General features: G+C 45.9%; 1 protein-coding gene across 1 annotated transcript in view; it reads right to left on the bottom strand.

Annotated features, from left to right (window-relative positions):
• The window catches only part of ABCA13 (ATP binding cassette subfamily A member 13), a 319,855-nt gene that overhangs the window by 49,798 nt on the left and 244,338 nt on the right, over nucleotides 1-25,719 (bottom strand). Inside the window, exons 53-56 of the mRNA XM_059397601.1 lie at nucleotides 23,067-23,223; nucleotides 18,441-18,694; nucleotides 13,180-13,372; nucleotides 10,842-10,951 (exon numbers count right to left, since the gene is read on the bottom strand). Coding sequence (XP_059253584.1) covers nucleotides 10,842-10,951; nucleotides 13,180-13,372; nucleotides 18,441-18,694; nucleotides 23,067-23,223 — 714 coding nt within the window. The remainder of the gene's footprint in view (nucleotides 1-10,841; nucleotides 10,952-13,179; nucleotides 13,373-18,440; nucleotides 18,695-23,066; nucleotides 23,224-25,719) is intronic.

Raw genomic sequence — 25,719 nt, 5'->3', positions numbered from 1 at the left:
CCCTCCTCCCTGTGTTCTCTCTCTCTCTCAAATAAATAAATAAATCTTTTTTTTAAAAATGAGATTAGAGTTAAAAAAAAAAGAATATAATTGTATGATATAGAAATGGCTCAGTACGTGCAGATGTAGAAATCCAGTGAAACAGGAGGAGGGCATCAGTATGGAAAGTGCGGAACACGAATGATAAACTCCCGTGATAGGATGTGAAAACTGGAAAGCCGGATGAAACGAGTGAACAGTTAATACGATTATAGCAACAATGTGTCTTTATGTGTGTGTGTGTATGTCTGTGTGCAGGACAGGTAAGTCAGAGATGATGGAGACATGATAGATACATGAGAGACATGATAGATACACATACACACATGCATAATACATACATGATAGATGGGTACATATAACTTATTGATAAATATATATATAATGCATACGCACATGATAGATGATAGGTATGGATAGATGATAGAACTTATTTTTTTCAAAACTGGGGCTTCAAGAATAAAAATCACTTCATGTAAGATTATAGATGTTTTCCCTTCATTGTTTTTCTAAGCTGACATTGGTATTGTAAATCACCATTTAATTTAAGATGGGAGAGAAACAAATTTTCAAGTAATTCCTAGTTGGTGAGGTTATGGTTTAAATTACCCTGATCTGGGACTCATGTTAGTCTAAAGAAAAATCTGGCTTTTATAAGCAACAATGAGTGCTATGCCTTTTTTTTAATATTGGTATTACAGTGGTTTAAATGAAGCACAGTAATGTGTGTACAAGTTCCTAAGTGTGATACCCAGAACACCTGGCAATGTGATGGTTATATTAGTGCCTAATGGTTATTGCTCCCAAGAATTCTCTGATAGTGATCAATCAAGACAGAAGGAAGCCAACGGGGGAGGACAGAGAAGAAAGGTCTGTCCCAACTGGATGCATTAAAATGTAACAGACTCCAAAAATGTTGGTCTGACGTGTGACAAGAATGCCTGTCTTTTTAAAAATTTGATTTCTTTGAGAGAGAGAGAAAGAGTGAGCACAAGCAGGGGGAGCAGCAGAGTGAGAGGGAGAAGCAGACTCCCCGCTGAGCAGGGACCCCAATGCAGAACCCTGAGATGCTGACCTGAGCCGAAGTCAGACAATCAACCAACTGAACCCGAGAATGCCTATGCCTTAAGAGTTTTTCTAGTATTTAGTATTTAATTGCCTGACAATTTAACACATGATCATAATACAAGATATGGAAAGGAAAGGAGCAAACAAGGAAGAAATAAAAATTATCCATAATCCTTACTCAGGTGTACAGCTACTGACCACCTGCCAAGGCTTTCTTCCAGCTCCTTCCTGCACGCTGCCGTTCTGTCCTTTCTGTTTATATTCTTGCTGCTGAGAAGGTGGTCTTTGGTTTAACTCAGCACAAGCTCAAGGGAACCTCCTGTAACCGTGGAAATGTTCTGTATCTGACTGAAACAGACACTGTTAAACTCATATACTGCCCTGCTCGCGCCACTGACTTGGATTTATAAGTGAATGTATTTAAGTGGAAGCTTGAAGGCACCCGGGGGGCTCAGTCAATTCAGCATCTGACTCTTGATTACAGCTCAAGTCAGGATCTCAGGATCCTGGGATCGAGCCCCGTGTCGGGTTCCAGGCTCAGCACGGAGTCCGCTTGGAATCCCCTCTCCCCCTGCTCCTCCCCCTCAGATAAACTTAAAAAAAAATTATGAAGCTTCGAAGGCACACATGGTGAGTGACTGCTGCTTTGAACAAACACAAGCCTAATTTTACTTCTTTATGGTCTTTTTCTCTCTTCTTTCCTTAAGATCTTATCTGTATGTTTGGATTCTGCAGTTGTCCTATAAAATGTCCAGGTATGAGTATCTTCTTAATAGTTCTGCTTGAGAAGCATCGTGGTTTTCTATGAGAACTATTACGTAATGGCCTCAGGGAAATTTAGTAACATCATTACTAAGTTAGAAGCATCTTGAAATACATGAAGTTGTGAAGTTTCTGAAAGGGAAGTTAAAAGTTCCCTACAGTGGCCTGGAAAATCGAGGAGCTATACTTCGAGATCTCTGACCATTCCTTGTGGGCAGCTTGTTTGCTTTCTAAAGTGCAAATTAAAGTGATGGTGTTTCACCAAAAAGATTACATATAATTTTATATATGTACATATGTACTATATGTGTATGTATAAATGTAATATAATATATAACAATACACATGCATACACATATATATATATACACATACACATATATGGCCAATACAAATTCAGAGAAATACTATAATGTGAGTGTATATATGTCTGAGAAAGCTAAAATTTTGCCATATAAAAGCTCTTTTTGAAAGAAATACTTTATACATACACGTATATATATATGTGTGTGTGTGTATATATATACATGTATATATATACATGTATATATATGTGTGTGTATATATCATATATATGTGTGTGTGTATTATATATACACAATCATGTTGCTGATCAGAGTGAAAGTCTTAACGATTACGGGAAGTAAGAAGCAGGATCAAGAACAGGCAGGGGCACCCGGGTGGGCTCATTCCATTGAGTATCCGACTCTTGGTTTCAGCTCACCCCAGGGTCCTGGGGAGTCGGCTCGTCTCCCTCTTCCTCTGCCCGGCCCCCTGCTCATGCTCTCTAAGATAAATAGAAAAATCTTTTAAAAAAACAGATCAAGGGCGCCAGGGTGGCTCAGTGGGTTAAGCCACTGCCTTCGGCTCAGGTCATGATCTCAGGGTCCTGGGATGGAGTCCCGTATCGGGCTTTCTGTTCAGCAGGGAGCCTGCTTCCCTCTCTCTCTCTCTGCCTGCCTCTCCATCTACTGTGATCTCTGTCTGTCAAATAAACAAATAAAATCTTAAAAAAAAAAAAAAAAACAGATCAAGAGCAGGTAAGAGAGGTGAACTGAAAGGAAACAAGCTAACAGGGTTTGGAGTTTGCTCAGATTTCTGTCACCCTGTAGATAGCTACCTGTGGGTAATCCTCAGTCAGCAGGACCAGCACAAAGCTGGCACAGACTGACAGACACAAGGCTGCTAGCAACTCGACATTGATGAACTCATGTGACACACGGAGTGCGAAGGGCTGGCTGATCCAAGAGCTAACAGAACCACACCCGAGCCTCACGCAGACTGTCCGTCCCTCGCAGCCAGGACTGAGGAGTGACTGCCCTATTGTGAGGCTACGCAACTTATCCCTCTGGAAAATTCCAGAGTCTGATCTGCTTCCAGAAAGGGACAGGCCGGCATTGGTTGGCTCTGAGGCAGTGCCTGAGTCCTCTGGCTACTCTAGTGACAATCAGTGACCTGAATTCCAATAGCAAGCGATCTGGCAACTTCTACGTTGAAAACTTGGATTCACATCCTCTGCCCCTTTCCAGAAGTCCTGACTTCTGCACCTGGGGGTAGTTTGGTCAGGATGAGGTCCCCCTCCCCAGGCTGTCACAACCATCAGATGAGATCACAAACGCCAAGCCCCTCATGTAGTGGGATGCTTGGTGAACACTAGAGTCACAGTACTTTGTAATTACTGTGATTAGCATTTATTCTGTCTAGAGAGGCCACAAACAATCTACCTACACATCCAATGGTGTCACAAACTAGGCAATGGGGAGGGCCGGGGACTGTGACAAACTAGGAAGCCCATTCTGACCAAGTGCCGTCCAGTTCCAACATGCATATGCGATCGATGGCCTGCGGTCTTTCCATCTGTGACCACTGGCCTTGGACCAGGAGCTACAGATAATTTAAACCAAATTATAATGGTCAGTTATGAAATTCTAGACCTATTCTCCAATTGGAGGACATGCATTCATAGACATTAATAAATTAAACAAAAAGAAAACAGCTCTGTTCCTGATAATAGAACCTCAGAAAAGACACAAAGGGGACCTCAAAATGATGTACGACGGTGCCGATGTATTCCAATTAGCTGTCAGTAAGTTATGAGCTTCATGGGCAGGAAGATACATAGTGGCTCTCTATGTAGTTAAAGATTCCATTGTGTTCTAATTACCCATTTAATTCCTTGAATACCAACGTGCAATTAACATTACAAATAATCAAGGTTAAAAATATAATTAATGCAAGTGTGATTTAGTTATAATTAAACTAATTACGCAGATATGTAGCATAATAAGGGACTTGCAGGCCATGAAGGAGATGTAAATGTATTCTTTCTTTCAAGAACAGCTATTTGAATTTCATTTTCCAATTAGTTTACAAATGATGGGATGCGATTATGAACAGGAGTCAGGCTTCCAGGGATGAGGAAAATAGACCATATATTTTTTTTTTTTGGCTTTGGAAATTCAGATTCTTTTGTCCATCTGTACTCGTAGAGACGTTACGGAAACACACCATGCACACACACACACAACACACGCACCGAAGAAACAAAAACACACCTCTTCCTTCTACAGTTGCAGGGAAAATCAACAGCATAGTAACCTGAGACAGCTTCCTTTCTATAGACGCAATTCCCTTCCAGAGTCTGCAACAGGATCACATGTAACTCAAACACTCCCCAGCCCATTGGTTCTGCTGTCTGCTGTTGAACAGGATAGTTCGAAATATTGACGTTTTATCAACTAACGCAGACCAATCAAAGCATAATTGTATCTTTGCCCACCGACACAGCAATTACAACAGTAAAGAGCCAACACAGACAGGGACATCTGGGCGGCTTAGTCAATTGAGCGTCTGACTCTTGGTTTCGGCTCAAGTCACGATTTCAGGGCTGTAAGATCGAACCCCACATCGGGCTCTGCACTCAGAGGGGAGTCTGCTTGGGGCTCTCTCTCTCCTTCTACACCTCCCCCACTTTCCCTCCCTCTCAAAAAAAATATCAGGTTAGGTGTTAGTCTAGGATCTGAAGGGTTTAAAGGGTATTGGTCTTGTTCTCTTTCTGCGCTACATACAGACTATAAAAGTATATCTGCTTTGTAAAAATTCACTGAGATCTTCCTTTCTATTTATGACTTATTTATATATCTTTTATAAATTATAAATAACTTCTATTTGTAACATTTCTATTTATAACTATTTTTCTATTTATAACTTACTCTGTCTGTGCGCATGTGTGTATATATGGAAAGGTTCTTGAAATGAAATTTTTTAAAATATTAAACCAAGAAACACAAGTTTTTGAATCTCAGAAATGCTATTCCATCAAACTTTCTAAAAGATTAACGCAGAATTATATATGTCATTTAAAAGACAGTGACAGTAATAATACTTTTTACATTTTCAGGATCAAGGTAGAGCTGTACAAAGAAGTATGTTTGTACACTTAATGATTTGATCATTTATTTAGGGGAAGAAGACTTTAAAAACCACTCAAATCAAGAAGTTAGAATCAGTTAGAAATTAAAAGTACTTAAAAAATATTATTTTTTGGCAAGTCTAAAATTATTGTATATATTTATTTTTTATTATGTCCCACACAATTTTTATTTATTTATTTATTTATTTGAGAGAGCTTGAGAAAGAGAGAGAGAGTGGAAGGGCAGGGGGCTGAGGGAAAAAGGAGAAAGGGTCCCAAGCTGACTCCCCGCTGAGCAGGGAGCCTGATGCGGGACTCGATCCCAGGACTCTGAGATCATGACCTGAGCCCAAGGCAGATGCTTAACTGACTGAGCCACCCAGGGGCACTGAAAGAGTTAAAATTTTTAAATTAAGTAAATGGGTCTTTCACACAGTATAGTCAAAATTACAACAAAGATTAAAAATCAGAATAATTTAACAGGAGGGTTAGAAAATGAAAGTTTTCAACAACAAACTACTTTTGTTTAAGTAAACGAAAGGAGATGTACATCTGTGATAAAATTCAGTTTACTGCAGAAAGGTAGGAAGAGCTCAGTAATCAAAAATCTTTCCTTAATGACATAAATATGTCAAAAGAAAAAGAACTACAACGGGTTCATCTGTATGAGTGTTAAAATGATAAATTTAATGTTTGCCTTGAAGAACTTTAAATAAAATTGCAGAATAACACTAACAAGACACATACTATGCACATGGGTTTCAAACCACCACATTTAACAAAACAGAACTACTACTACTGGAGTGAACAATAGATACACTACCATTTCATAGTACTTTGAGAGCTCTTGGATAGTGCAAGGTTTGAGGAAGAATAAAAAGGTTTGCACAGAATAAAAATCTCAGTGCTTTCCAAATTAATCTATAAATGCAACATAAAATCAATTAAAATCTCAGTGGAAATTGCGGGCACAATGCTTTGCATGTCTTTCTGTACACGCAAAAAATGATGACTAGATTTTATTTGCTTCATTCTTGTTATGTAATTAGTGTCTAGAAAAGAAAAACATCTCGAACATCTCCGGGCATCAGAAACAAGGAGGAAGGGAGACCAGGATCTCAAGCCACTGCCTGCTGGGTTTTGGCTCCAAGTTACATAAAGCATCTGGAGGTCTGGCCCCTGCAAGACTGAACACACTCGTAAGGGGGACGTAACGGGGACTGAACACACCTCTGTGTGATGACAAGGGACCAGAATCAGGTCCAGTGTGGTAACTGGGTCTACAGCACAGCCTCACTCCTCCTGAAAGAGGCTGAGAGAAGCGGGCTGGGAACTCGGGGTACAAGAAGGCTGCTCATCCTCCAGGCCTCTCAGCAGGTCAGCACCAGGCAAAGCCGTGCCGTGACTGGAAATGGGATGGTTTCCCTATGGCTGCAAGCGGGAACCCTAAAGTCTTCAACACAAGACCTGGTTCTGCACGGGAGAGTCAGAGAATCACAAGAAGGAACCACCCAGCTGACAGAAGGTGTCACACAGGAAAAGAGAGAGCAAACAGCAAACACACAAACACACTCCCTGTGACGTCAGTGGCCGAGTCCCAAGCCATGAGAAAATTGAAGAAAAAATGAAAACAAACAAACGAGATTAAATGTTTCTTGATGGAGACAGATTCATCTGGATGAATAAATCTAAAAAAGATATGCAAGGAATGTATAAGGAAAAGTCCAAAATGTGACTAAGTGATATTTTTTAGGGACACCTGGGTGTCTCAGTCGGTGAAGTGTCTGCCTTCGGCTCAGGTCATGATCTCAGGGTCCTGGGATCGAGCCCCGCATCAGGCTCCCTGCTCAGTAGGAAGCCTGCTTCTCCCTCCTCCTCTGCCCCTCCCCACTCATGGCCCGCCCAAATAAATTCTAATAAATAAATACATAAAATCTTTTAAAAGTAAATGAATGCTATTTTTTCAATGACCTAAATAAATGTCTATATATACCACAGTCATGGAAAAGGCAAACAGAATTTCATCAAGACCTCAATTTCCTCAAATTATAGTATAAAAATGTGATGCAATCCCAAGAAAGATGTAAATATTGTGACATTTTTATAGAGAGTGGTAAAAGGATCCTAAAAGTAATACATCATAAAGGTGCAGAAGAGTTCAAACAATACTGAAAATTAAGAACCCGGAGGACAGGCAGGCAATGTAGCCGCCTGGGAGGAAATGCGAAGCAGGAGAAACCAGAGCTGAGAGCCCAGCCTGTCCGAGGACTCACTATTACAGAAGTGCCTTTTGATGGACACAAAGACACCTTGGTGAGGAAGTGGCATTAAGCAAACTAGAACTCAGAACAGAAAAAATATCAAGGGGTGCCTGGGTGTTTCCATCAGCAGAGCTTCAGACTCTTGATTTCGGCTCAGGTCCTGATCTCAGGGTTGTGGGATAGAGCCCCACGCGGGGCTCAGTGCTGAGGTGAGCATGGAGTCTGCTTGAGATTCTCTCTCTCCCTCTACTCCTCCCCGCCCCCCCACTCTGTCTCTAAAAATAACAAAATAAATAAACACATATTTTAAAAAACATCAAATTCTATTTCTACCACATGGTGACTCTAACTATTAATTAAAGACAATTTTAAAGTTTTTGACCTCAGAAAGAGAAGAATTTGTTAAGATTCTAAGAATAAGAAATACAAAGGAAAAAAAAAAACACTAAATTGGCTTCGTCAAAACTGCAAACATCAACACATACAAACTTATAAAACAAAGTTAAAATTCAAGGTACCAAAGAAAGATAATTCTTAAAACACATAAAACATGCAAAAGATTAGTTTCCAGTTGGTAGGGATGCCAGTTGGTGCAGCCACTCTGGAAAACAGTTAAGATGTTCCTTAAACAGTTACAGAGATACCCTACCATCCAGCAATTGCACTATGAGGTATTTACCCAAAGGATACAGAAATACTGATCTGAAGGGGCACATGTACCTTAATGTTTACAGCAGCAATGTCCACAACAGCCAAACTATGTCTATCAAGTGATGAATGGATAAAGATGGGGTGTGTGTATGTGCACACAGTGTAGATGTGTGACGTACACACACATGCACACACACACGCACAGTGAAATGTGGCTCAGCCATCAGAAAAAATGAAATCTTGCCACTTCCAATGACAAGGATAGAACTAGAAGGTAATATATGAAGTGGAATAAGTCAGAGAAAATCAAAAATCATTTCACTCATATGGGGAAGTTAAGAGACAAAACATGTGAACATAGGGGAAGGAGAGGAGAACTAAACTAAGATGAAAACAGAGGGAGGCAACCCATAAGACACTCTTAAGCACGGAGAACAAACTGAGGGTTGCTGGAGGGAGGGGGTCACTGGGGATGGGTATTAAGGAGGGCACCTGTTGGGATGAGCACTGGGTGTTGCATGTAAGTGATGATCCCTAAATTCTACTCCTGAAACCAATATTACACTGCATGTTAACTGACTTGGATGTAAATGAAATTTTAAAAATAAAAATTTTAAAAATAATAAAAATTAAAATTAAAAAAAGATTCGTTTCTGGTTACAGGTATGAAAACTCTTACATTAAAGCAGAACAAAAAGACAACCTTATAGAGAAAAGGGCAAAGGGCATGACAGGCAATTGGCAGGAAAGAAACCTACCAAACAAATAACTGTGGGAAAACACTCGAGTTCATGAATAATCAAGGAAGTGCAAACCAATTGAACAATGAGATTTCATGCCTGCCCGATTTGTAAAAAAGAAAAACAAGAACTATTATTGAAGGGGATTGGGAGATGCTTATGGAATAATATAAAGGAGGAATACCAAGTAAATGATCTTTATATGCTTGTCTGATTTTAACATGTGAATCTCTCCACATAAATACATTTAACCACCCATACTTCACGTAGGGATAATAGATAAAATTAGATATAGGGGCACCTGGGTGGCTCAGTCAGTTAAGCATCAGCCTTTGGCTCACGTCATGAGCCCTGGGTTCTGGGATCGAGTTCCTGGTCGGGCTCCTTGCTCAGTGGGGAGTCTTCTTCTCTCTCTGCTGCTCCCCCTGCTTGCACTCTCTCTCTCTCAAATAAATAAACTCTTTCCAAAAATAGATACATACACATAGAGATGAATGCATGTCTAAATTACACTAGCAGGAGACGTGTAAATGTTAACACTGTGCCTTAGGAGTCCAAGAAAACCTCCCAGTGCCAGGCACATCATAGAAGGACAAGAAGTATTTGTTGATGCAAAGAATTAGCCAATTCATGGGTGATTTTCATATTTTTGAACAACTTTTTTTTCAATTATTCTATTTAAACCCATATATACAAATCTCAGGTGCATGATTTCCAAGTGTGCTTAGGAGAGACTCTGCGACCCCAGCAGACAGACTGTGAAATCAACCAGGGTACTCAGACGGGAGCTGCTTATAGAAGGACCATCGGAGGACGTGGTTTTCCTTATATAAGTTGAGCAACAGACGTGTGAAATCTATTATAATCATTGTCAATTAGCAATCAATTTGCTGCAGTAGAAAAAAAAGATATATGCCAGGGGCCTTGTAATTGGTATGGAAGGGAAAAAGTGTGCAGAGATGGGGCCATGGAAACGTTTGTATTGGGACACATGTGACAGCATGTGAAGGGCTTGTCCGGAAAGAGCCCTAAGCTTGCAAGTGGACATTTTAATTAGTGTGATCAGGACAAGTTGGCTCCTCGGGCAAATTCAGAGCAAGAATCAAGCAGCCCATCCTGCCTCCAGAGAGGCTTAGAACCAGGAGTCTCCTTCTTAAGAGAGACGAGAACTTCTAACGGTCCAGACCAGGCAGAGATAGAGAAGTGGGCCTTTTATCTGACTGGACGATCTCGCCTCTGATGGCGCCCACACCCCTGGGGACAGTCCCCAAGTCACAGTGCAGTTAAGAAGGAATCAGAGGATGCTTGGAGGTAAAACTCTCTCTGGGGGGTTGCCCATAGAGCCCCCATGGGACCCAGTGGCCTCGGGCAGCCTGTGGCGTGCGCAACACCCAGCATCTTGCATGGTCTTTGCAGCAGGGAAAATACATGTCTTCCCTGCTCCCCCAGATGCCACCATCTCGATTCTCATGTGGATACTCACTCTGACCCAAAGCTGTCAACCACCTGAAAGAGGGGTCTGGGTGGCCAACGAGAGAATCAATGCCACTCCCTGGGGCCAATGTCCCATAGGTAGGGGTGTCTGAAGCTGGATCTGTTGGTGAAACAAGAATGGCCACCCTCTGGCCATTTCCCACTCACCCACATCAGCAGCCAGACACCTCAAGCCCACGGGGGGGTCACCAAAGAGGTCAGCCCTGCCTGCTTTCTGCAGACATGTCCTTGACCCTGTGGCCAGATGTGGGCAACTTATCTCATTGGCCCCGGAAGTTCCTCCCTATCTGAGGAGAGGCTCCTGGCAGCTAACCGGAGGGTAAATCTTGAGAGAAGTGTGTCTCAGACTCCTGGCACAGGACTGAGGGGATGAGGGCTGTCCCTAGGCAGCAAGAGCAACTGTCTTGGATTTACCCTGTGGCAGTCCTGGCGACAGCATGTCCTGAGGTCGGAGGGGCGTCCCCGTTCAGCATCTTGAATGTGGTGCTCTTCCCGGCCCCATTGGGCCCCAGGAGCCCAAAGCACTACATAGAGAAAAGACACAGGTGAGGAACAGCTAAATCACCACAGACAGCTTTGACTTCCAGATGGCTCGGACCCCACATTTCCGGCTTCTTCTACTCGTAGACCTTCAAATGCACACGACTGCACAAAGCACTTTGCAGAAGACCGTGGGATCTGAGCAAGGTGACTGTATCGACAATCGCCCAGGAAGAGTGAATCTGCGTAAGGAGCACTGCAGAGGGTCACGGGTGAGTGCCTGCCCCCAGGATAGTGCTGAGATTAACCGTCCGCTGCGGGGTCGTTCCAACAAGGTCCTGACTGTGTCCCTGTGTGGAGGACGAGTTTTTGAAACTCACTTCATTGTACTCATTATCCCCTGAAATACATCCAGGGGCACGGTTAGGGAGCTCAGTCAGTTAAACGTCTGGATCTTGGTTTCGGCTCAGGTCCTGATCTCGAGTTGTGAGAGTGAGTCCTCAATCAGACTCCACGCTCAGTGCAGAGTCTGCTTACGATTCTCTCTCTCTTTCTCTAACTTCCCCCACCCGCACTCACTCTCTCTCTCTCCAATAAATAAGCAAATAAAATCTTCAAAACATAAATAAAGTATGTTGAAATATCCTCCTTGCTCTCCCTCCCCTCCGCACCCCCAAGTCAGACTCTGGGCTGCTCCGACAGGAGTTAAGAAGAGAACTATCAGTTCTAAACTCTGACATCAGCATCAAGACAGCATTGGGCGGGGCGGGTGGGGTGGGGGGAGGGGTTGGTTCAATGTTGTCTTATATCCCATGCGACAAATGGCTTTCTTGCCATCTTTTCTAGACCTAGGCTTTATCTCTCAGTATGTCCATAGCTACAGGTTCTGTGGCAGAGCCTGAGTCTGTGTGGTTCTTAAAATCTCCTCGAAGACCTCCGTTTTCTGGTGGCACCAGCTGGCTTTCTGTCGACTGACCTCAGGTGACTTCCCTGCCCCTTGAATCTCAGGAAAGTGCCTATTCTGGCTTTCCTGGCACTGGCCCTCCCTAGAAACCACAGGGCCCTATTTGGGACCTCTGGATGAGAGGCGCTTCCTTGAATTCCCACCTGCTTTCATAGCCATGCTTCCCCCTGAACTCGACTGATCCCTCCCACCATCTCACTCATGGACCCAGCTGCCATTTCTGGACAGACGGCTCCAAGGCAGTACCACCCACGTGATTTGGGGCAGCACACGTGAGGGTACCTAACATGTTATGTGATCCCTGGAGCAACTCCTTTATGAAGCATTCCAAGGTTTCCTCTTACTCTTCAGCTTAAAAGTACCCCAACAGGTAGCAGCAAAACTAAAAAATGATTTTTGAAGTGGAAGTAAAACAAATAGTTCAGTATGATGTCGAAGGTTGCAGAGTTAGTCTTTGGGTTGAGTGGCCAATAGTAGCTGCCAAAACACCCTCCTTAGCGTACTGTCCTTGTCAGCCACAAACCACAGGACAGACAGCACATGAGGATACTCCTGGATCAACTTGGATGGGTCCCCAGGCTTCTCTTGCCCTCAGAATTCTCCTCTCTGAAACACCTGCTCTCTGCCACTGCACAGCATGCTTGGCCATCCCATAAGCCGGTAACCTGCCTCGAGGTTCTCAGGAGCTGGGCACAACAGCAATGCAAGGAACCTCTTATTTTTCACAGTTAATTAACGGTAATCACTTTCAGAGTTGATTTCTCTTGAGGCAATTAAGCACAAATCAGGAACAATTTGCATGGCTTCCATCAGTTCTGATTAAACATTTCTATAAGAATTGATGCCATATCCCCCCCCCCCAAAAAAAAAAAATTCTAAACTCTGGCTTTGGTGCCAGTGCTCTTTTCCTCCCCAGGGAGCATTTTACTAGATGGGCTTAACTGGCCAGTTAAAAAGTGTGGATGTCCAAGTAAGAGTTAGAAGAGGTTCCCTAAATTAATTGGATTGATAAAATATTTCCCTCAATAAAATGTCATCCCATAGCCCAAGCAATGACTAAAACTCTTCAAACGCATGAAATATTGAAAACTGTGAAACGATAAACTCCCATCCATCAGTCAAAGTTTTCCCCATGGGAGGAGTCAATAGACTCTCTACTCAGATTCTGTGTCTAGTGATTTTTGCAGAAACGTCAGAAATCGGAAAGCTCTTGGCTCTAATCGCAGATACTGTGAGCCTACCACAAGCAGGTGCACAGTTAGAGATACACGGGTTCGTAACAGAGGATCACAAACAGAAGGTCCTTACCTCTCCTCTCCGTATGCCCAAACTAATATCTCGCACAGCAGTGGTCCTCTTGAAGAAGCTTCCGTAGCTTTTACTAAGGTTGTATAGCACAAGAAGGTCTTCACTGGTTCTTCCTTTCAACACTCTTATTTGCTCTTTTTCCACGTCTATGTCCTTGGAAGATGTGACTGTGCCTTGAATGGCAGACAGACCCCTGGAAAGATGAAGTCAGAGTTAATTCACAACCGCGACCTGGAAGGGGAAGAGTCAAGACAGACAGAAAGTTCAGAGACTCGTTGAAACAGACGTGGGTGGCCTTGAGCCACTCTGTCAGCTCTGGTCTACACACCCTACTTCTGCCACTGTGATTAATCATGAGCGAGAGTCCAGGGTGCCTGGGTAGGTCAGTTGGTGAAGCAGATGACTCTTGATTTGAGTTCGGGTCATGCTCTTGTGGTTGTGAGTTTGAGCCCTGTGTCAGGTTCTGTGTTCAGGGCAGGGTCTGCTTCAAATTTTCTCTCTCCTTCTCCCTTGGATTTGTACTTTCTCTCGCAAATAAATAAATAATATATTTAAGAAAAAAATAACAAGCAAAGGACCACATTCATCCCCAAATGTGAAGGGAAAGACAGCAAAAGGACGCCTGGGTGGCTCAGTGGGTTAAAGCCTCTGGCTTCAGCTCAGGTCATGATCTCAGGGTCCTGGGATCAAGTCCCGTATCCAGCTCTCGGCTCGGTGGGGAGCCTGCTTCCCCCCTCTCTCTGCCTGCCTCTCTGTCTACTTGAGATCTCTCTCTCTCTGTCAAATAAATAAATAAAATCTTTTAAAAAAATAAAAAATAAAAATTTTTTTAAAAAGACACTGAAGTGGACAGATGCCCAACTAGAGGTACTTTTCAATTTTATAAATAATAAAATCTGTCAGACTTCCGTGTGAGGTAGAAAAAGAATGTATCACAAGATTAACTGTAACAAACGTTATGGTTACATAGAACACATTGGATTGTATAGCAAGTACTTTGCACAACAGGGTGCATGAGAGACTTAGTAAGTGTTTGCCAGGTGAATACCAATTTAATTTTCGATTCAAATTTATTTGCTCTAAATCTGAGCAGCTCCCTTTTTAATCTTCGTTATGATTTTCAACCTAGCACATTTTGACCTTAAAGCAATTTCAATTTCCCCCTTAAACTGTAACATACCAACATTTTAATCATTAAATGGGTACAGACCACTGAGTTAAGGCTGTACCAAAATCAACTTCCTGGTTTTGCCCAGGTGATCTTGTCGTGTAATATGCGACCAAATTATCATGGTATCCTTGGGAGAAGCTGAGGGAAGGCTGCACAGGGACTCTGTATGAATTCTGCAATTTCTTATGAGTCTTAAACTATTTTGAAATCAAAGGGCATTTAAAATAAAATATCCACTGTTGGCTCCCAGAGTCCTAGGTCCTCTCCCTGTGTTGTTTTTTCTGTGCCTAAAATAATCTTTGAACAAATACAAAATCTATTGAACACACAACCTAGGAGACAAGAGAATACAGCTAGCTACTTGGAAGTATGTATTACATGGAACCATTCACACAACATTCAAAAGCATGAGAAACACATCACTGGAGATAAAAACAAGATCTGTGGGAAATTACAGAAGTCGGTACTCCAAGATCATTATATCAGCATGAGAGTGCTCTGTCATATTTATATTCTGTATTGGGAACAAGGATTATACGGTGGATTGGAATTGTGTAACCTAGGCCAAATGTGAACTTCATGTATTGTATAGAAAGATTGATTGATTGATTTATGTGGGGGGAGGGGAAGCAGGAGAAGGAGAGAGAGTCTCAAGCAGATGTCCCGCTGAGCTCAGAGCCCAACATGGGGCTCGATCCCATGACCCCGAGATCACGACCTGAGCCGAAACCAAGAGTTGGCCGCTTAACTGACTGAGCCATCAAGGCGCCTCTGAACTTAATGTAGTTTAGTGAATAAAGCATAATGGCTTTTAATGTGTTTAAAAAAAAAAAGAAAAGAAAACAAGAACAGTGGTTATGTCCAGAGTGGCTAATGGAACGGGTCGCGAAGGCAGTGACGTGTTTGCTCTCCCTTCAGTTTGTGATAAGTCATCCAAATTCGCACTTTTCAGCGTGGTGGTTTCTTACCCCTTTTCTGGCTGCAGGCGTGTCCCTGGACCCTTCTGCTGGCCTGGCCTTCCGCTGTCCTTTTCTGACTTAAAGAGGGGAGAGTCCTTCTTCCTCCCTGTCTCTGAGACCCATGCCCAAGTCCCCCCTTCAGCAGCTCTGACCCTGTCCTCACTGGGAGCACCTGGGAAGCTTTACGGGTCCCCCCTCAGGCTCATCCCCAGAGTTTCTGATCTCAGGGTTCCAGGTGGGGAGGAGGCAGGAAAGTGTATCTGTTTACAGTGAGTATGGGACAGTGGCCCCAGGTCGCTTCTCATTGGCCACCTCACAGCCCAACACACAGGGCTCCGAAATGCGCCACTGCACCCCCTTCCAGCTGACTAGCACAAAACCAGCCTCTCCATGACAGAGGAAGGAGACGCCCAGGCTCCAGAGAGTCCAAATGCCCAGCAGCAGCAGAGAAGTTCTCCCGGGCCACCTGCCTGCTCACACCTGGCAGCACCTTGGACGCACAAGGTCAGGTGAGCTCCAGACTGGAGAGAAGAGGGGGAAACGGTCCCAAATGCCCCCGGGCTGCCTGGTATTCAGCCAGGGCTCAGGTTCTCATGGAGATGTGGCTTCTCAGCAGACAACCAAAGGCCAGCAGCGGACGCAGTTCAGGACCTCAGCAAGCCCAGCAGACAGCCAGGAGGAGGTGGCTGCACCTGCTCATGGACACTGCTGGCCCAGGTCGGGGCGGGGGATGGTGGGGGAATGGGGGCGACAGACACTAACTCTCCCAGGTGCTGGGGGCGGCGTCTTCCCATCCACGTACGATTCAACACCAGTGCACGGTACTCCACATGCAACGGAGCGGATGGTCAGGCACAACAGAGTGACACATGAACACTAGAAAGCCACACTGGAGCAGAGAGAGAAAGGCCACGACAGGAAGGCTGAGAAGGCATGGGGGGGGGGCCTGGGAGGTGGGGAGCAGCACGAGGTGGGTGCTGGAGGGCAGGAGATCAGTCCCGCCAGAGGCCCCGACTGAGCAGAGCACCAGAAGCAAATGTCACCCTTGGGGGTCGAGGGGGTGGTCATGGAGAGCTTCACAGGGCATCACATGCCCGACTCAAGGGGGCCTGGCTAAGAACCTTGGGGTTTCTTGTTTAGGCAATGATTAGTCACGTGGTCAGACGTGGACTTTATTTTTTTCTTTTTTAAGATTTTCTGTTTATTTGAGAGAGAGAGAAAGAGCACAAACAGGGGGAGCAACCGAGGGAGAAGGAGAAGCAGGCTCCCTACTGAACAGGGAGCCCAACGCGGGACTCGATCCCAACACCCCAGGACCACGACCTGAGCCGAAGGCAGACGGTTCACCTACAGAGCCCCCCAGAAACCCCCAAATGAGGACTTAAAAAAACAAATTAATTTAGCGAGGTGGTTGCTGTATGGTCCCCAGTAAGGAGGCGGCAGGCAGCAAGCGTCCCAATCAGATCACCCGCACCTCCATGCAAGCCTCCTCGCTGACAAGTAACAATAAATATTAATGACCCCCTGTGGAGAGCAAAGGCATTACTCTAAAATACCATAGAACGCAGGCTCTGCCAAGTAAGAAAGGGAGTTTGCTCTTTCAAAAAGAAGTCCTCTGATGGTCCTGGCGAGAACGGGGCACCCTGAAATCCACCCAAGGTGGTTCTATGGTTTAGGTTTCAAAACAGATTAAACTCATGAGGGGCAATCACGGAACCAATTATGCTTGAAAGGCACTCAGAATTCTCTTCCACATTCATTCAGACACTGGAAATCTGGGGCCGGAGAGATCAGGGCCAATTCAAGAGAGCTTTGGGATGGATAGTCAAGGCAGCTCGCGGCTCTAGCAGATTGAAAGGAATTCTGCAGGAAGCATGTCATGAAATGACGGACGGAAACAATTCTACAAAGACATCGCCACCAAATAGTCACAATGTGGCCACAGTCCTTAACAGCTTCTCCAATGACACGGTCCTAATTAGTAATTTCTTCATGAAGGGTCCGTCTCAGAGATGAATTTAGAGACACATGCGGCTCTTGGAAAGACCAAAGCAACGGATGGGGGCCTGGTGGGTCACAGGAAAACACACACACTGTGAGGGGACACAGCAAAACACATTTCCTGTGTGTCTGTCCTGACATTACGTGACAATGCTCGAGACACCTGCACAAAGTCGCCTTAAATCCCACTTAGGATGACAGAGATTGTGTGTATGTGTGTGTGTGTGTGTGTAGATGGGCCACATTATGGACCTACAAATATATACACAGTAACATAAACATAAATAATATATATATATATGTTATATGCAATTATGTACTTATATGTGAGATATATATAAATGTTAATATTAACTAAAAATACATATGTGTGTATATATATATATATATATATATATATATATATATATATACACACACACACATCTCCCTGTGCTACTTGAAGTTCATCACCGAACAAAGAGAACACAGCATTAATGACAACAGACAGGATCTGGCAAAGGGCAAGTTCTTATCAGTGCTGACCTTCCGTCCATTCCTGATGTTACAAGTTTAAGTCATTTAGCCATAAAAATAAATTATGTGAGGGGCGCCTGGGTGGCTCTGTCGGTTAAGCATAGGCCCTCAGCTCAGGTAATGATCCCGGAGTCTTGGGATCAAGTCCCACATCGGGCTCCCTGCTTCGCGGGGAAGCTGCTTCTCTCTCTGCCCCTCACTCTGCTCATGCTCTCTCTCTCAAATAAATAACTAAAATCTTCAAAAAATTAATTAATTAATTAATTAATTAGCTTTGTTATGGTATCAACTAAACTTGCCCTAGATGCTACAATCAAAGTAAGAGGGGATTTAATCACAGGGAAAAATTAATAATTAGAGCAATTATATCACAGGTCAACACTTCATCTTTTTTGATATTCTCCTTCACAGAGTGGGTGACTCATGTCAATATAAAAAGGAAAAAAGAAAGGAAAGAGAAACAAAAGCAACATAGAATCAAGATCATCACTCATCCGCATGGCATATCACACAGATCAGACACATTTGTTGTCTTGTGCTCTCTGGGACGGAGCTTTCTCTCCTTCTTTGTGGAGCAGCTGGTGCCCTCCTAGGCTGAGCCCCGCAGGACATACCGTGGCCGCTGCAGAAGGTCCCAGTGCAGCACAATCCTCAGGAGGAGAAGCACCGTGCCTTGCGAGGCCAACTGTACGAAGATCCAGCCCAGGAAGTTCATCTCAAAGGGGCTCACGTAGGAGTCAATGCCGAAGTTGTGGGTCAGGTCATATTTGATCTGATTGTAACAGAGTTCTATGAGTCCCTGCCCCAGGCAGAACTGAGGGAAAATGGTGAAGACCCACTTGAGGATGTCATAGATGTTCTGTAAATTCTGTACAGTGAGAGAAAGGGGAAATAAATCAACCTGAAATCTCTCTCCCCTGCTGTCCCCCCATCACAGCCACTCAGTGACAGGCACAGATGGCCATCAAACCTAAGAGGATCGGTGTCAAGACTCAGGTCTGGTGGTTTTGCCTTCTGGGTGATGGACGTGCTTGGGAGCCCTCATCTGCTTCTTCCTTCTGAGTTCGGCTATTGGCTGGGCATGCCTATCCCGAGCCTGTCCCACAGCTGTGCTGTGCTTTGGAAACGCATAACTAGTGCTCCTCCCAGGCTCACACATGGAGGGGAATTCTGTCTCCTGATGCATCACACCCAAAGCCTCTCCTGCACCTGATTCAGGTGAGACCTCGGTAAAGACTTTCAAGTTGAAGCTAGGATAAGGCAAGACTTCTGGGGCTGTTGGAATGGACTGCATGTATTTTCCTGCAAGAAGGACACGCGTTTGGGGTAGTGCGTAATGAAATGTTATGGACTGAATGTTTATGGCTCCCAGATTCACAGGTGCAGCCCTGACCCCCAGTGCGATGGTATTCGGAGGTGGGACCTTAGGGAGATGATTGAGGTCAGGAAAACAGAGCCCCCACCATGGGATCAATGCCCTCCTGGGAAGAGTTAGAGACACAAGAGCTTGCCCTCTCTGCTGCTTGGAGATGACTTGGAAGTCATCTCCAAGCCAGGAAGCAGGTCCTATGGAGGAGCTGATTCTACAGGCACCTTGAGATCTCAGATGCACAGCATCAGCTTGTCAGGCCCCCCAGCCTGTGGCAGGTGTTACAACAGCCCAGGTAAGACATACAGGGAACATCCCAAGTCACGGGCCGAGGAGTGTTCAAACAAGCAGACAGTACTGGGAGCTGTCACTGAGAGCAGGTAAATACCATGGAAGGTGCCTAGTATGAAATTAGCATATAGTAAATGTTGAATGTATGTAGCTGTCTCCGTGAAACATGTTACAATCGAGTGTTATGACAAGGACAAGGGCGAATAAGGGAGCAGATGGAAAGAGCATGCACAGAAAATAAACATATACAAGACAGCCTGCATATGTTTGGGCAATATCATTTTTAATTTAAATGTATATAAAAAGTCAACATCTCCCATAGAATTTGCTTTTTTTTTTTTTTTTAACCATCTGGTGTTTTAGGAATGTTCGCTTTATTTTACAAGGAGATGAGAATTGTTCCCATGTTAATCATCATCTGCCAGAACTTTCTGGAAAGTATCATGTGTTTGTACCTTGATGGAGCGTCACTGCATTTTACTCCCCCAATAAACATGCAGAGTGTTGAGAGGTGAACCCAGCGACCATGCAAGAAACAGCCTCAAGCAGCTGATAAATGTGTTCAGGTTACTTAGTGGTAGGACAGGGACGCAACCCTGATCTTTCTGGCCCAAGGAATAAAATCCCTCCACCCAGGAACACAGCCTGTGGAGAAAATTCATGGCAAAGGGGTCCTTTGAGCTGACTTTTAGACAGGGTGTAGCTAAGCGTGGAACCGCAGCTGCTTGGCAAGTCCATAGAAATATCAAGAATTAGCCTCAGGGCGCCCAGGGGCTCAGTCAGTTAAATGTCTGCCTTCGGCTCAGGTCATGATCTCAGGGTCCTGGGATGGAGCCCTGCATTGGGTTCCCTGCTCAGCGGGGAGCCTGCTTGTCCCTCTTCCTCTACCTTTCCCCCTGCTGGTGCTCTCTCTCACTCACTCTCTGTCAAATAAATAAATAAAATTTTTAAAAAAATAATGAGGCTCACTGTTTTACAGTCATTCTCTCTCTGTTCCAAAAAGTTCATCTGAAGAGTAGTATTTATAAGGAGCAAAGGCATCATGAGGAATACATTATAAAACATGACACGGGATGTGCCGTATCACAAATACTAAGGAAAAATTCACAAAATCATCGATTATATATTTCATCCTAGACAACGTCCAGTTTTCCCTTATGATGCAAAGGGACAGCTTGACTTGTGTAAATGCAGTCTTAAATAACATGATGTGGGAGCAACAAAGATTCAACAAAGGGGCATGAATTGTTCTATTATGGCTGATTGTCTTTGGTATACAGACACGGAGAAAACACGTACGCTTCCTTTGATTCTTCCCTTAGCTCTTCTCCTGTCTACCATCTTTAAGGATTGCAACCAGTCTTAGAGGGGCTTATCAATCCCAGCTTTTACAAAACTGTGCCCATCCCTGAGTCAAATAATGTGCCACGTGACAGCAGCTTCTCTCCCTGGTTATAACGTAGCAACAGTAGAACAGGACAGCTTCCGACTCAGGAGCTGGGACCTAAGGAACAGACATAATCATGACGAGGACTTTAAATCTGCCTTAAGGGAATCACAGCTGTCCCTACTGCAATGAGAACAGAGCAGTCCACGACACCTGAACACAAAGGTAGCATACGACAGGACGTGACTGCACAAATTCAGGAAATAACACTCCATAAGTGTCCAATCTAGGATAACTGCGAACTGATGAAGGGTGCAAAAAAAGAAATTACTGGAACTATGAGCTACTGCCCTCCGGACATTCCTCTACCCAGCCACGCCCCACCCCACCCCTGCCAACCAGGAGATCCTCACCGGTGGGAAACGAAGGTGTTCGAGATGGCGGGTTAGAACCCAAAATGCATTTTCTATAGACGTTAGCTTAAAAAATTGTGATTTGGTAAAAATTAAATTGCCCTGATGAACAGCACAGTTTGGACACACAATGGTTAACCCTGGTCTCCTGGCTCACGTAGCTGATCTGAGAACCTAGTCACCCTTGACTGATTCTATAAGAATATATTTATCGGTCCACAGCTTACACTGAAGATCTGAAATTACCCATTGCGACACTGGGTTTCTTCAGCAAACACCACCAAAATAAAGGGCAAAGGAAAAGAGAGACCTTAGCAAATGATAAAATGTCTCTTTTTATTTGTGAACAACTAAGCCTGACCCTTTTTGTAACCGGACGCGGACATCAGAGCTGGACTGTCACGGCACAGAGCCTCCGGGCTGGTCTCCTCTCCTGGTCCCATTGATTCCTCCTTTTGCTCTTGTCCTGTGATCCTGTCCCCTTGAGCTTTGTCTTTCGCACTGGAGGGAGTGTCCATCTGCCCTAGTCTGCCCCCTCTTCTCAGCTTAGGTCACGGGGACACCCTGCGTGACCCATGCCCTCTCGGGGATCCGTGGGGCTGGGAGGGAACACTTGCGCAGTCTCGGCTACCTCCGTGTCCTCCTCAAGCGAACGCCCCGTAACTGTATCGGGGTTTCCTACTTATCAGCCAGACACGTTAACACAGACTAGTGACAACACTAGCTCTGCAAAAATCACCAGAACAGATTTCTTCCTTCCCTGAATGCATAATGAATATTTCCGTACTTAATGTCTCCATGCCAATGTGGGCCACGACCCCCCAAAAACAGTATGAGCCATGCTGGAGAGTGGACGGTCTGCACAAGCCCAGGGCAGAGCAAGAGAGCCTGCCCCATGAGCAGGCATCCACCCATCCCCGACTCACCTGTGACGGGCCAGGAGCACCGCCTCCGGAACCGGGAGGGCCGGCCCTTTCTCAGGCCACCTTCTCCACCCGTGAGTCAATCAAACACCAGGACGACAGAGGGACTGGGGTTCAGGCAGACAGCAGGGAGTCAGGAGGGACAGTGGTCTGAGCTGAGAGCAGAGAGCAGGGATGAAAAGGACAGAAAGCAGAGGACAGAGGGCAACGCAAAACTCCAACGTCTGTCCCCAGAGGTAGCGCAGGGGAGGCTGAGGAGGGGTAAAACAGACAAGACCCAGGGGGGCTTCAGGGGGAGGAGGGAGGAGGGAGGTGGGAGGAGCACGGCAGGGACACAGCTGTATCCGGCTTGACAGAGATGCCTGCGGGGGGTCGCCTCCCAAAAGTGACTCGCCAGTGTGAACACCCGTTGGAGACAGGGTTCCTGGAGAGGGGTTCCCTCACCCTCCCCGGGGGAGACGGAGCCCCTTCTCGGGGCAGCCCTCTGCTGCGACACTCTGAACGTAGCAGATCTGGGTATGTTCCAGGGGTCGGAGAGCGTGCTCGGCCCCAGCAGCCAATCCCACCCTGCAGCACAGGATCCCAGACAGAGGGATCGGACCCTTACTCCTGTGACACCTGGACACCCATCTGTCCTTCCGACCGTGGATCAGGAACCCATTAACAAACAAGGAGGTCTGAGCTCAGCTCTCAGAACAGTCCCAGTGTTTGCGTGCCTCAGGGGTGGCTTCTCTATCTGGGGGCTAGAGACCATGGACAGCGGCTCATTCCCCTTTACCTCCAGCTGGAGGAGCAGCAGAAAGGGCACGAGGCAGCACTCCCCGCTGCCCTGAGAGTGGTGGCTGGAGTCCACTGACCTGAGCCTTGGAGACGATGGCCAGCAGCCGGGGCATGGTGGTCATCAGCATGGTGCAGAGCCCGAAGATGAAGTTCACGGACACGTAGGAGATGAAAGCCACGTCCGAACTGGGGAAGATCCGGGACATCAGATACATCCACGGGAGGGTTGCATATCTACAGAGTAAAGGGAAGAGTCACGTTTGTCTTCCTGTCATGTGTCTTGGGACAAGGACGGAAGCACAGATGAGTCTCGTTGGCTGGGTCCTCTTCCCTCCCACAGGGAACAGAATCCCACTTTTATAACAAATCCCACAGTGTTTCCTGAAAACAGAGTACTTTTGGGGAGCTCCAGGGAGCCCTAGGGACCAAGGCAGCAGCCCTGGGGAGGGTCAACTGCCAGGCCACAGGGTACCTGCCCCTGGAGCTCTGTGAGCTGGAGGAAGTCGTGGACGTCCCCACCGCCCCTCCCCCAAGGGTCAAGCCTGGCTCTGGCTTCTTTGCTTCTTTGCTTCTTTGCACAGAGTTCCTAGGTGTAGAAGGAGAATCCAAAGCTGTCAAGAAGGGAAATCAGCAGAGCTCTGTAGAAAAAGTAGGCATGAAGTGCTCCTGGGTGGCTCAGTCGGTTAAGCGTCCACCTCTTGACTCAGGCTCAGGTCATGACCTCAGGGTCATGGGATGGAGCCCTGGGTCAGGTTCTGCTCTCAGCATGGAGTCTGCTTGAGATTCCTTCTGTCCTTCCTCCATGCTTGCTTTCTCTCTCTCTCAAATAAATAAATTAAAAAAAAAAAAAAAAAAAGAAAAGAAAAGGAAAAAAGAAGGCTTGGAGGTAAAACTGGAAAGCTTCCTTCTCAGTGTCCTCTCCATGTTGGGCACTGTGCTGTGGGACTCCACGATGAGACCGTGTCCTCCTCCCTCTCCAGCAGCCTGGGAGACAGGTGTGTGGTCCCATGATACAGATGGGGAAGGGGTCACAAAGTCAGGAGACCCAGATGGAGGCTCTGCCACTGACAGCAGGTGAAGCTGACCACGGGATTCATTTGCGTGTGGCTGCAAAGCTGGGGAGAAAGGGGTCTGACATTCAAGGCAGCCCATACCCATGTCTGATGGCACTAGGTTCTAAAAAACACACCCGCACATCTCTCTTCCTCCATACCCTGGAGCTGAGCTGCATCCCTGGCTCACCTCCCACGATGTCTGTCACAGAAGCACGCACCCCGTTCAAGGGCACAGGTCTGGGAGTCATGGCTCCAAGAATCAGCGGACAAGTCACTCACTGTAAACCGCAGCCTTTGTCCCACGTCCTCATGTGCAGCTTGGAGGCAGACGTGCTACTGCGTTCCTAGCATGACTCGGCAGCTGCACCTGAAATCCCTCAGCACCTCCTGAAAGCCCGGGTTCCCTTCTGTGTTCGCTGGTTCCACAACGTACGGGACTCCAAGCGGTGGGACACGGGCCTGGCCCTCGAGGTGGGCTGCTATCTTCCTCTAGTTCCTTCTTCTATCTGAACCCGTGGCATCAGAATGAGTCCTTGGGTCAAAGGATTCATCCTCAGAGTTCCAAAAACACCGTACGTAGAACTATCACACATAAAATCATACGCTGTTTTGGAGACTCGCCTCAACAAAAATCTGCCTGGTCACGTGAGCACGATGGAAATTATTTTAGAGCATACAAGGTTGAGGGGAGAGCTTGGAAGCAATTATTCTTAAATACCCACTGTACCAAAGAATCTAATTGTCATTAAATAATTAAATCAATTACCCAAGAGGTAGGTCATGACTCCTTGGTGCTTTGAAAGGTCCAGCCCGCACCTGAAGAAAAGCCCTGCAGGGAGAAATCAGACCCCACACCTTTACTGTCCCTTCTGGGGCAGAAGTCCAGTGCGTCCTCTCTCACGCACCTGCCAGGACAACCGGCTGAAGCAACAGCATTCCAAGTGGTCCTTGAAACAGAAATGTAAATGCCAGCAGTCTGTGAGAAAGGGCTTGGGGCAGCTATCCCTGCCATGAAACGCCCTCTCAGAATGACCCCAAAATCTCAACACCACCGATCCTAACTCTATCTTCTGGAGCAGCCTGTGACCAGTCACTTTTCTTTCCATAGGACAGCTCTTGAGGTACCTGACAGTAAACACCGCGGTCCTCTTAGGTCTCCAGCACAAAAGACCAGGTGTCCCTTGCTTCCGTACAGGACACAGTGTCCAACAAAGTCTCTCGCTTAAACCTCACGATGGGGGGCTCGGGTGTTTGGGAGTAAGGACACCTGACCAGGCGTGTGATGCAGTGAGGTGGGCACCAAGCACAGAGGGATGTTGACTCACAGTCAGGAGGGCCGTCCAGGAACGGGACAGCTCCCTGTCCCACTCGGAAGCCCCATCCCCCGTTGGAACGAGAGGGACCCACCAAAGAAGACCCGTCCAGCCCAGCTGCACTCTGTTCACGGTTGGTGTTTTGTTACTCAGTAGGGAGAGCTCCCACGCAAGGTCCTGTTGCTGAGACGCTGAACCAGGGGATCGGAGCGTCACGTCTTTAAGCAAAGGAGGAATCAGCAACAGGGCCACAGACTGACCAGACCTGCCACCAGCCACACCTGCCGCATCAGGGGACAGTCTTCGCGCGCGATTCTCCTCTAGCTGTGCAGTCGTTTTTTGTTTTTTGGTTTTTGTTCTTT

The sequence above is a fragment of the Mustela nigripes genome, chromosome 4 (assembly GCF_022355385.1).
Source record: "Mustela nigripes isolate SB6536 chromosome 4, MUSNIG.SB6536, whole genome shotgun sequence".
Taxonomy (NCBI): Eukaryota; Metazoa; Chordata; class Mammalia; order Carnivora; family Mustelidae; genus Mustela; species Mustela nigripes.
Note: the sequence above shows the minus strand (reverse complement) of the source record. Positions and strands in the feature narration are given on the sequence as shown.